Source organism: Gymnoscopelus microlampas (assembly GCF_963454915.1).
Source record: "Gymnoscopelus microlampas genome assembly, chromosome: 4".
NCBI lineage: Eukaryota > Metazoa > Chordata > Actinopteri > Myctophiformes > Myctophidae > Gymnoscopelus > Gymnoscopelus microlampas.
Genome location: NC_139941.1, coordinates 53,696,399 through 53,709,811, shown reverse-complemented (window position 1 = coordinate 53,709,811; position 13,413 = coordinate 53,696,399). Strand labels below are relative to the sequence as shown.

General features: G+C 39.0%; 2 protein-coding genes across 2 annotated transcripts in view; both read right to left on the bottom strand.

Moving 5' to 3' along the window:
• Positions 1 to 2,524: 2,524 nt before the first annotated feature.
• The window catches only part of LOC311044400 (H-2 class II histocompatibility antigen, E-S beta chain-like), a 207,857-nt gene continuing 196,968 nt past the window's right edge, over positions 2,525 to 13,413 (bottom strand). Inside the window, exon 11 of the mRNA XM_084055947.1 lies at positions 2,525 to 2,964. The gene's annotated coding sequence lies outside the window, so the exon portion shown is untranslated. The remainder of the gene's footprint in view (positions 2,965 to 13,413) is intronic.
• Positions 9,397 to 13,413, bottom strand: part of LOC311044143 (uncharacterized protein) — a gene marked incomplete at its 3' end in the record, with an annotated part of 37,507 nt that continues 33,490 nt past the window's right edge. The window contains exons 8-9 of the mRNA XM_084055563.1: positions 10,572 to 10,826; positions 9,397 to 9,404 (exon numbers count right to left, since the gene is read on the bottom strand). Coding sequence (XP_083911689.1) covers positions 9,397 to 9,404; positions 10,572 to 10,826 — 263 coding nt within the window. The remainder of the gene's footprint in view (positions 9,405 to 10,571; positions 10,827 to 13,413) is intronic.

The window sequence follows — 13,413 nt, the reverse complement described above, 5'->3', positions numbered from 1 at the left end:
TCCGGACCGTTTTTCATAATCCAAATGAGGAGTGCCGAAAACGGTCCGGACCGTTTTTGACCCAATTTTATTTTTATACATGATGGGGCCCACGTGGGGCGCTCTAACGAAACTTTGGGATCATCCAAGGAGTTTCTGAGAAGGAGAGGATCCATGTCAAAAATCCTTCCGGTCGGCCTCTCCAATGTTAACTCCTTGACTAAAAGCTTTAATATCTCCATTTCTTTTTAACGTAGTGGAAGCGAGCCGTTTTCGATCGGCGATCACTCTGCAATGGAGGATCACGTTGGAAATATTATTGTTCCAGGCGTTAGTCGGGACCCTCCGCCGTCTTGCACACGCGCTTGTTTACATGCACTTCCGCGTCGGGGCTTCTACAGCACGAAACGTATCAACGTAAGTGAATGGAAGAAATGCAGGCACTTAACGTATAATATTTTAATAAACCTCTGGCACCCGATGTGTTAAAAAATATTATTTAAAAAAAAAAAAATGGTGAAAAAAGCCAATCTACAAGCTATAATTATTAATAATTAAGAAATACTATATTTCAAATAGTGAAAATACAAAAAATAGGGGAAAATACATCAAATCTCTAATCTGTGATTCTAATGTGATTAATGTGAGCCCTACAGTCAGTGAAGTCCAGGGCTGAATGTGACAAATATTGAGACCAATAGGCTATAACTTTGTACAAATTTTGGTAATTTCCCAATACATAGTTGTATGAAATAAATGGGTTATATTTCACAGATAGTTACACTATTTGTGTACTATATTAAAATTAAATCATCCTTAACCTTATTTTTTTTTTCTTTGCGAAAGCACAGTGAAACCCCCATGATAAGCAACCATCAGGGGATCCATCATACTGGAGATAAATATTCTGTGACTACTTGAAAAGGTAAGAAAATCAAAATATCGCTGGCAGTGGGTGATTCATTTATTTATTTATTCTGGCAGTGAAAGAGTTAAGGGAAAATACTGTATGAGTGACATTTAAGAAAACATGAGGCAAAATAACAATAAAGGAATAAGAAACATAATTGGGCCTCATGTTTTCTTAAATGTCACTCATACAGTATTTTCCCTTAACTCTTTCACTGCCAGAATAAATAAATAAATGAATCACCCACTGCCAGCGATATTTTGATTTTCTTGATTTTCTTACCAAGTTACAAACCAAGCAAATTAAAGCCAAAATCTAACATTGAAAATTCAAACTGAAATTCAAACCATTCATGATCAGGCCATCAGGGGCGCAGACAGATCCCAGGGAGGAAGGAGGGGACATGTCTGACATGTTCCTCCAATAAAGTCAAAAATCTTTACAGAAATGATATAATTTAAAATCTATATTTGATAGAAGCTGATTCCACTTTTGAAATCATTCTCACACACAGTAAACACAATACTTTGTGAAGGTTTTGTTTTTGCCACCCGTGTGTCCTGATCATCAACAACTGCCAAATAAATGAATCGGATCCACAAGCTTCATCATCATCACTTGTCCACAGAGCTGTTAATTGATATTTTGACATTCCATTCAAACCAAGCAAATTAAAGCCAAAATCTAACATCTGAACTTCAAACCATTCATGATCAGGGGTGCAGATCCCAGGGGGGAAGGAGGGGACATGTCTGACATGTTCCTCCAGTAAAGTATCTTTAAATAAATGATATAATTTTAAATCTCTATTTAATAGAAGCTGATTCCACTTTTGAAATCATTCTCACATACAGTAAACACAATACTTTGTGAAGGTTTTGTTTTTGCTACTCGTGTGTCCTGATCATCAACAACTGCCAAATAAATGAATCCACAAGCTTCATCATCATCTTCATCATCATCACTTGTCCACAGAGCTGTTAACTAGTTTAATGAGTGAAGTTCAGCCAATATGAACGGATAGAAATAACAGTGGAGCTGAAAAACGGAAAGATAAATAATACTGACCAAGGAATAGCTAAACTGTCTCAATTAGACACATATTTTGTTCTTTATTTTAGTAAAGTTTGCACAACCTTTCTGTTAATGTTAACTCTCATCGTGTCACTGTCACAATGCAGAGCGCTCATTCTCCTAATTAACATAATTAAAATGAATAATTAAAACCTCATTTATTGGACTATTTATTTGTAGTTATGCTGCAGGACCACATGTTTCATTACGCTTTAATGTGTTAGTTTACATTTTGTGATTTTTCTCGTATATCTTTTACCAAAATCAAATTTAATCAAATGTCAAATGATGTGAATTAATGTGACAGTCTCAATGTTTGTAAGTCCTGCAGTTAAACATGTTAATGTGTTTGTTGATAAATCATGTGATGTCAACCTATAATGGATTATTTACATCATAACATCATAACATTGTAGTTTGTTTCATGCATTGAACATGGATTTGCTGTTTTGTTTTTTATACCATAGCCTATGTCAGACTAACTGTAATCACTGTGACCATTATTAGTTAGTTTAAAATCCTAGCATAGCTCTATGTTGGTGATATTATTGATGTAAGATTCCTTGTTTGTGGTTCCCTCCTAAGTTGTAATGAGATCTGCTCCCCTGCTCATGACTAGTGATTACATATAAATCATTACATATAAATCATTACTTAATATAAATGATTGCATGTCATCAGTGTTTCCCATTCATTTCATAGACTGTGGCGGACCACCATTGTCTAATTTGGGTGGACATGGGTATACCCACACCTCAGACCACCCTAGAGGGTCTAGGTCCACCCATCACCTCAGAACACCCTAGAAGATCAGGTCCACCCATCACAGGGAAACAAAAAAAGGGTTAAACCTAACCCTAACCCCAACCTTTAACTTCACAAACACTATGCCTAAACCTAACCTTAACCCTAACAATAACCTCACAGAAACTATGCCTATAAACCTAACCTTAACCTTAACACTAACCTTTAAATTCACAAAAACTATGCCTAAACCTAACCTTAACCCTAAAAGGTTGATGATGTCATCATTGTGCTGCTGTTACGACTATTTAAAAGCTGATTGGACACACATGTAGTTCTTCCTCTCACACCCAGGTGTTCTGTGAAAAGACAATAGACCAATAAGAATCAGAATGTATTAACTGTGTGAACATGTTAACACTTTAGAATAACTTTCCCTTATAATAGTAAATTAATCATTCATAAATTATTAGTTTAAATAAATGATGGGTTATTCATAACATGTTAAACAGTCAGTTAATGATTTAATGATTTATAACTATGCTATAAATAGTTAAAAGATTATTAACAAGTTATTAGTAAACTACTTAAAAACCTAACCTCCCAGCACCCTCCCTGCAACTACAGTAACCATCAAAGTAGAAACAACTCAGTCCATTCAAACAACATTTGACCAATACTTTGTCAATAGTGTATCTTAGTAGGAAGGGCAGCTCAGTTGGTAGAACACTCTCCTTTGGACCACAAGGTTCTGTCTTTGATCCTGTTAGTGATGGAATGATCAGTGTTTTCAATGAACTGAATCATTGGGTTCAGTTCACTGAAATGTTGTGTTCAAATGATTGGTTCAGAGTTTGGCTGCATTGTGTCGTCTCTTCACTTCCTGACTGAATCACCTGAACGTCCTCTCAGGCTATTATATGGGATCTAAACTCCTGCGTCATGTAAAACATGTTTATATTTGATTGATGATGAATGGTCCAAACTACACAGTTCACCAAGAGGACCCCCCCCCCATCTGACCACATTGACATCAGTGTTGTCTGATGTCAACAAATCATTTGATTATTACATTTTATTATTCGATTCATTATTATAAGAAATTAAGCAGAAGACACATAATGATGTGAATTCACACGGCCGGGATGGTTTACGAGGATAGTTGTTTCACTTCTTACACAAGCACGTTGTTTTGTGTATGTTTTCTAGTTGTATACACTTTTATAAATTAAAACCGTATAAATGTATATATAAAAAAGTTTAGTAAAAAGAAAGAGGAAGTGAACCTGGGTGTGTGGGAGGAGTCTAAAGATTCTCATCATTGGTTGTCGGCACCAGAATACGACCTGATAGAAGAAGAAGAGAGACAGTTAAAACAGACACACAAATACATGCTATGTACTGTATTGTGTGTATTTCTCCATAAAATGCATAAATGTACACACAACACAATAACATTAGGGTTCTGTCATCAGGGTCACATGTTGCATCAGAACTAATGTGAACATTTGACTCTTATTTAAGACTAAATGTGACAACATAGAACACACTTTGACCTCTAACAAGGTAGTCTAAACTGGTCTAAACCGGTTAAGGTTCTAAACCAATATAAACAAATATAGGTTGTGGCTTTACATGTTTGTTTGTTTGCATTTCTGTGAGGGTTCCACATGTCATGTGATCCTCTGTTGACCTGACCTCATTTCTTCCACTGTTAGTAGATGTATTAATTAAACATGTTAATTAAACATGTTAATCAAACATGTTAATTAAACATGTTAATCACCTCGTTTCTTCCACTGGAAGTAGATGAATCCAGACAGGAACAAGACCAGACCCAGAACCAGACCTGATGCTCCCATGGCCACCTTGTTCTTCACTGACTCTGGCATGGAGAAATCTGACAATACAAATATTATATTAATTATATTATTACAGTAGATTAAAACACCTTGTTCTTCACTGACTCTGGCATGGAGTCATCTGATAATACAAATATTATATTAATTATATTATTACAGTAGATTAAAACACCTTGTTCTTCACTGACTCTGACATGGAATCATCTGTGTCATTATAGATTTGAGCTATAACTATTATTTTATACTTAGACTATTCAAAAATAGCAGATCTGATATTTTTGAAACAGAGACATTTGACAGTTACAAATGTTCGCTTTAAATATATATATTAAAAGATTTGCAAGCCGCGTGAGGCGGCTTGATGTGACTCTAGTCACAGAGACTTACCCCCCCCCCAACCCAACCCTTGATGTGACTCTAGTCACAGAGACTTACCCCCCCCCCCAACCCAACCCTTGATGTGACTCTAGTCACAGAGACTTACCCCCCCAACCCAACCCTTGATGCTGAGTGCCAAGCAGGGAGGCATTGGGTCACTTTGATAGTCTTTGGTATGACCCGGCCGGGGATCAAACTCCAACCTCTCAATCTTAGGACAGACACTCTAACCACTAGACCATTACCATTGATATTAATGCAGCATTTATATAAGACCAGTTCCATCTCTCAGGACTGTTCTCATACTTTACAGTCACTTTCAGCCCCTTCACTCCAGCAGCTTCTGACCCTGATGTGGAAATTCTATCATTTCTATAAATGTCTTTGTATCTGCAGCCATTAGTAAACTAAGATGATGAACCTCATCTAGACAAGACACTTTAAGTAGGTGAGGCTCCTGTCATGACCTTCTTATTATTATGGTAACTTTTTTAGGATGTTTTAATGTATTGATTTTTATTTCTGGTGTCTGTATTATTATTGTGTCTTGTTTTTAATTGGATTGCTGTGTTTCCTTTCTGCAAAACAAATGTACCTTCAGTTACGAAAATAGAAGAATCCTTGAACCCTTAAAACAGAGTGTAGTGTAACACATTACAGTAGAATACAGTAGATTACATTAACTGACCCCAGTCCATCTTGATAGGCGCGGTCAGGCTGGGATGTTCCACCATGCATGTGATCTTCTCTCCTGATCTGTAACACGCACGCACACACACACACACACACACACACACACACACACACACACACACACACACACACACACACACACACACACACACACACACACACACACACACACACACACACATACACACACACACACACACACACACACACACATTTTTTTGTAGAGGGGGCACCACGGTGCCGAGGGGGCACCCAAAATGAGCCATACCGCTCATCATAATAACTAAACGATGAACTATTATTTTTAATTGTAAGATTAAAAACACAATTACAATTAGGCACCATAGCACTAGACCGTTATAGCCAATAAGATAAGCTTATACTGATATTTTCTCCACCTAAAATAATCATGACGTGCGTGTGTCCTCAAGTTGAATGTGTGTCCATGTGGATCTGCTCAGAGCTGAAGCGGCCCCTCCTCCCCGCCCGGTCTGGCAGTGAGTGAGCAGCTGTTAATTAGCACTAACATTAGGACAGATTGTGAAAGTAGACGATCTACACGCTGAAACGATTCAACACATTGATCCATTGATCTTTGTTATTATTTCGTTTTTTGGAGAGAAAAAAAAGGTTTGACTATGTTTGTGTAGGAGCGTGAATGCCCCGCTGGGCTCTCCTCCGCTCTAGTGTTTATTGTGTATTCCACTATTCCCTCCCCATTGCAGAAAAAATAGGAAGGCAGAAGAAACTTAGTAACGAGATATGCATGTTATAGCGTATTCCTGTGTGTGTATTCATGTATAGCACACTCGCTCGCGGGTCTCTGTGTGCGTTCATCATGCTTGCACGATGACGAGCTTGCTGTGTAGTTGTGTCTGGAGTAGACTGGTGATAAACACGGGACTCGGGAGGAATCGTGTGTGTGTGTGTGTGTGTGTGTGTGTGTGTGTGTGTGTGTGTGTGTGTGTGTGTGTGTGTGTGTGTGTGTGTCACTTAATATTAGCCTACCAATTAATGGGCCATTTTCAGTAAGTGAGTAACACTCGTTTTATTTTTAAAGAATATATGTATAGGTGTGTATTTCTATGTATAGGTGTCTGTTAGGTGTGTATTTCTATGTATAGGTGTCTGTTAGGTGTGTACCTGGGTGTGTACTCCAGGTAGGAGTGGTACTGGTAGTACCAGTCTCCATCAGACAGCTCGTCAGTAGAGGAGAGACCAGAGGTCAAAGGTTCTTGACCTATCCACCAGGTCACCAGGATCACTTGAGGATAGAAGTCGTAGCTGCTGCACCTCAGCATGTGAGTGTGTTCACCACGACGAGGGGGAGTCTCTGACTTCAGTCTCACTTTGGGCTCCACTGGATAAATGAGATTATTATTATATAACCGTCATAGGAAAATGTCAATATTAATAAATGAATAATTGTATATCATCCAAATGAGATCCAAATGATCCAGAAAGCTGCAACACACTTGGTCTTCAACCAGCAAAAATGTTAATGTTTCCCGGCTCCCCCCCGTTCTCCTCTCCCTCCATTGGCTCCCAGTTGCTGCCCTCACAGAGTACAAAACACTGATGTTGGCCTACAAAGCAACCAAACGTATGACACCCCCATATCTTCAAGCCTGATCCAACCCTACAACCCCTCACCCTCCACACGTCCTTGACTCTTCTCCCTTCTCTAAAACACTCTGGACAACGCTCCACACGTCCTTGACTCTTCTCCCTTCTCTAAAACACTCTGGACAACGCTCCACACGTCCTAGACTCTTCTCCCTTCCCTAAAACACTCTGGACAACGCTCCACACATCCTAGACTCTTCTCCCTTCCCTAAAACACTCTGGACAACGCTCCACACATCCTAGACTCTTCTCCCTTCCCTAAAACACTCTGGACAACGCTCCACACATCCTAGACTCTTCTCCCTTCCCTAAAACACCCTGGACAACGCTCCACACATCCTAGACTCTTCTCCCTTCCATAAAACACCCTGGACAACGCTCCACACATCCCAGACTCTTCTCCCTTCTGGCTCCCAAACTGTGGAACAAACTCCCCATTGCAGTTAGAATTGCAAACTCACTCCCAATCTTCCACCATAATCTGAAGACTCTCCTCTTCAGACTCCACCTCAGCCTGTAGCACTAGACCTAGCCTTGATGACCTTGCAGTCTTATGCAAAGGTTAAAATGTAATTTAGATCATGTTATGTAGACAGTTGCCAGGTTCATTGCAGACTTGGCATCCTATAGTTTGTATAGTTTCAATGTACATATTATTTATTTGTTTGATATTATACTGTTTAGACCAGTGGTTCTGAATTTTTTTCATGTCAAGGACCCCCAAAATTATATGTATTTGGCCGCGGACCCCCATAGCAAAATATTTTGTTCCAGGGACCCCCCAGAAGCAAATAGTTAAGTTACAAATGTTCGCTTTGAAAAATATATATTCAAAGATTTGCTCAAGTTTTCACGATTTGTCAAAAATATCAGATATACAAGCTCATAGCGCGGCACTCGGTGCCGCGCTATGAGCTTGTAGATCTGCTATTTTTGAATAGCCAAAGTAGAAAAGGTTAAAGTGGTTAAAACTATTTTGATGCTATATTAACACATTTTACTGCGGACCCCCTGGAATCCCCCCAAGGACCCCTGGGGGTCCCCGGACCCCACTTTGAGAACCAATGGTTTAGACTGATGATAGGTTCTTGTTTTACCTATGATCCTAGATTACTATTTCTATGCATTTGATGTATTACCTTGTGTTTTCCTTGCTTACTGTAAATCACTCTGGATTAAGAGCGTCTGATAAATGACTACATTGTAAATTGTAAATGTCAGTGTTTGGCCACTAGATGGTACCAGAGTACTGTAGATTCTACTATATAATAGTCTACAGTTTTCTACAACGTAGAATTAATTTATATAATATAATTTAAACATATTAAATAATTCATAGTTACACAGTGCTTTACATAAACAACAATAAACTAAGCAATATCATTTAATATCAGTGAATGAAAATGATATTGCTTAATAAGCAAACACAACAATACACATAATCCTGTAAAACATTGTGATTGAAAACATACAAAACAAACTAGTAAAGACAATAATTAAAATATAAAATCAGGAGTTGAAATGAAGTGTATAGAGGTGTGTTTTAGCCTGCATGGTTCTTTTTAAAGTTCATTTAAAAACATTAATCCTGGTGTCTCTGTTTTGGGCAGGTCATTATATGAGGGTGAAAACAATCAGAAATAGATCTATATGTTTCATTTATACTCGGTGTATGATGGTGACACCACATGCTGTGAGCATGTAGATCTGTTATGTCCACTGTGTGACAGCCTGTTAGGATACAGTATAAATCAAGAGGATCTGAAATGTTTCTCAGCGGATAAAGAAACATGTAATAATTATTATATGATCAATATTAACACCATTAATCATCTCTGAATAGAATCATGTGATTTCATGTTATAGTTTATGAGGTGATGAGTGTTGAGTGCTGCTCTGAGATCAGCTCACCTCTCTTGTTCAGAACAGCGGAGTAGGCGATCTCAATGTTGTGTTTGCAGACTCTCTCTCGCTGTGCTCTCATCACACGCAGTTGTCTAGGATCTTTATTGAGGCGCTCTGCGTTCTTCACACCAAACTCAGTGTATCCAACCCACTGATCTACTCTACTGTCCCACCTGATGAACTCATCACCATCAAAATTATATGACTGTATTTACTGTATGTCCTTCAGCTCACTGGAGTTAAACACACAGCAGGAAGCCTTATAGAACACATATCCATCTGGAAATAGACAATTAAAAATGTCATTAATGTTCAGTTTTATTATCATCTGTATAATATCAACACTAACTGCCCCCATCGGCCAAATATGTCACTACATAAAGTCTAAAATAGGTTCAGGCATGTGAAATCTGGCATTAGAATGTTTTACGTTTTTTGTCTCCGCCAGGCCGAAGGCATGGCGAGAGAGTATGTTTTACCCTCCGTCCGTCCGTCCGTGTGTCCGTCCGTGTGTGTGTGTGTGTGTGTCCCTCCTGTCTGTGTGTTACCAGCTAATCTCCGGCACCGTTGGCCCGTTCGCTCCGAAACTTTGCACACACACTCCCTGGATGCCAATTCAGAACCTCTGCCCCAATGTTTTCACATGGGCCTGTTATAGCGCCACCAGGAGGCCAATTTGTGCATTTTTACATTACTCCTACAGATTTTATACAAACGTCATGCAAATCGGTACACAGTGTCTCTATAGTCATGCGATCAACACGGATCTGTCCGATTTCCCATATTCCATCCTCATTGCCTATGGTTGGCTTCCAAAGTTTGCAGGATTGGTCCGTTTTGAACAAAAAGCCTCAAACTATGCACGCAGCTTGCGATTTCCGTGAAATTTCACACGCACATTCCCACTAGGCCGAGGAAGAAATGCCACCCTTTTCACATTGGCCTGTTATAGCGCCACCAGCAGGTCTAATTTAGCAAAACACATTTTTGGAACAAAATGCCTCAAATCATGAATGCAGTGTCTGATTGCCGTGAAAGACCTAAGAATAAATGGCACCCTTTTCACATTGGCCTATTATAGCGCCACCAGGAGGCCAGAATAACGTACCTGACCTGGCGGAGACCTGTGCTCCGAGGAGCACTTTTTCTAGTTTCTCTATGTGTCAGTTGTCTAGCGCGGCTGAGTAAACAAGGACTCTGTCTGTCTGTCTGTCTGTCTGTCTGTCCAGCTGCTGGAATCTAATGTTGACCGGGCATAAAGTGTCCAAATAAATAAATAAAGGTGTGTGTGTGTGTGTGTGTGTGTGTGTGTGTGTGTGTGTGTGTGTGTGTGTGTGTGTGTGTGTGTGTGTGTGTTCAACCGTTTTAGTTAATAACTATAGTGTTAATAGTATTCATACTTTTCACTGGTGGTTTCTTCAAGGCGGTGCGAACGTTGTCCAGCTGGATTTTGCAGAACGCCTGATAAGCCAAATCATTTTCATAACCTCCAGGGTAGGTGATTGGATCTATAAACGGAGGCTGAGGCTCCACCTCCTTCCCTTTGTTGAAGTCTGCGTAGTACAACACTTCACCATCCAGTCCCATCATGACCTCATTATATGAGTCTTTAACTGTGTCTGAACAGCTAAAGAGTAGAATCTGCTCATGGAACACTGTAAATAAAACAAATATGACATTAAATTCAACAACAAACTTCTTCACAGTGACAATAACACTAATCATCATGTTAAACAATCATGTTTGGTTCTTATATGAATTGAAAGGTTGGATATTAAAAGTTGCTTCCTGTCAAATGTTTATTCACACTGATTCAATATTGTATATACAGGTAGTAAAAGGAGTGTGTGTGTGTGTGTGTGTGTGTGTGTGTGTGTGTGTGTGTGTGTGTGTGTGTGTGTGTGTGTGTGTGTGTGTGTGTGTGTGTGTGTGTGTGCTTGCGTGCGTGCGTGCGTGCGTGCGTGCGTGCGTGCGTGTGTGCGCACACGCGTTTGTGTGCGCGCGTGTATGTCTATGCGTGTGTGCATGTGTGACTGCGTGCGCATGCGTGCGTATGTCATTTGTTTGTACTGTGCATTGTTCAAGTTTGGTTTTATATAATAACAGTAGATATAAATGTATATATTATATAATAACATAAATATAATGTACTTACTTCCTGGGATCGCTTTGACATGAAGTACAGAGGAGAGGATGAGGAGGGTGGCTGTAATCTTCATCATCACTGATCAAAACTGAACTGAATTTAACAGATGAGAATAAACAGATGAGAATAAACAGATGAGAATAAACAGATCAGAGTAAACAGATGAGAATCATCAGGTGTGAGAATAAACAGATGAGAATAAACAGATGAGAATAAACAGATCAGAGTAAACAGATGAGAATAAACAGATGAGAATAAACAGATCAGAATAAACAGATCAGAATAAACAGATCAGAATAAACAGATCAGAATAAACAGATGTTTACTGACAGAGAAGTTCTGGAGTCTGAAAGAGAATGAAGGAGGACTCGTTCTGTAGTTCAGAATAATCAGCCAATCAGATTAAAGATATGATGTTACATCATCTGTTTCCAGAAGACGACATTCAGGATTATTGCACATAATCATGTATGGTATATAGCTGCTGCTTATGCACCTTATGTCTCCTCATGTACATACTCTACCTTATGCACCTTACGTCTCCTCATGTACATAATGTACCTTATGCACCTTATGTCTCATGTACATACTGTACCTTATGCACCTTATGTCTAACCGCTTGTACATACTGTACCTTAGGTCTCCTCATGTACATACTGTATGTAAATATCTTGTTTATTTCATCTTTTATTCTCTCCTTGCCCCCCGTCTTGTTTTCTCTCTTTCTGAAAGTATCTAAAACGATGGAGCTGAAAAATAAAAATAATTTCCCCCACTTCTTTACACCTTTAACCTGTGATGTGACAATAAAGATGATTCTGATTCTGTTGAAGAGAAACACAAGAAAGAAAGAAAGTAAAATGTTGTAATTAATTAAAAGCTTTCAGATGAGACATGATGGGAGGCTAAAGGTTAAAGTTCATCACTTCAGATTGAAGTGATTACAGATTATTTAAAATATAAATAAAATAAATAATATTTCCCATGTAGTTGCTGTTGGAGGGCAACGGGTGGGGGGTTCCAATCCACACCAAACTTTACACAAACACTGTTCAGGTCTGGTAAGAGAATAGTCTCAAATACCATTTTCAGGTTTCTGGTCCGGTCTGGAGTGGAAATAACTTTACGTCATCAGATAGATAGATCTTTATTGTCATTGTACAGGTACAACGAAAAAAAAAGAAGAAAAAAACAGGCGACCGGAACCTCCAGCACTGTGCGCCTCCAAAATGATTCATCTAGTTTAAAACTTGTTTAGTTTGGTATAATCGTTTTGTTTCTTTTGGTATAATAATGGTTTGGTATGTTCATCTTTTACTGTTCAACTGCATGTTTACTATGTTCAACTCGTAGCGCGACTAGCGAGACTAAACAAACTGATTCACATTATGTGGGGAACAAAAACAATGTGACACCAACCGGAACCAACCACCAGAACACGATTGTTTTTTATCCTTTTTTCTAAAGCGGATCACAGGGCTCAGTTTTAGAATGAATACCAGGCTTTCCTCCAACCTGCTCATCAGAAGCAGTTAGGGGTTCAGTGCCTTGCTCAAGGACACTTCAACATGAAGCCAGGAGGAGTCAGGAATCAAACCGGGAACCTCTGTTAACTGAACTCACAGACGCTCCTCTAATCCAAGCCTCATTACATCTCACTGATGAAACCATCACGTCATGTGATCAAAGTGTTACTTCAGACTCAGAGGTGTCTTTTGACTTGAATTTCACATCCTGATTCACCCAGCAGCCAATCAGAATTATTCTTTTATTAAACATCACCAGTTACTAGAGAGACATGTTGATGTCAACAACCTGACAGACTGTACATAATACATAATAATTATTATTATTTATTGTTTGTTTTATTTGACTCTTGTTGGTAATGTCAACGTGTTGCTCATGTCAATAAGGACACTTTAAATCTGATGTAATTTAAAAAGTTGAAACAGACAGACAGACAGACAGACAGACAGACAGACAGACAGACAGACAGACAGACATTTTAACAATGTATTTATGTCCACACAAGTGAAACTCACAGGGTAGCGTAGTCTGGTATTCTGTTTCCGGGCCTAAGTGCCCTGGCTACATTT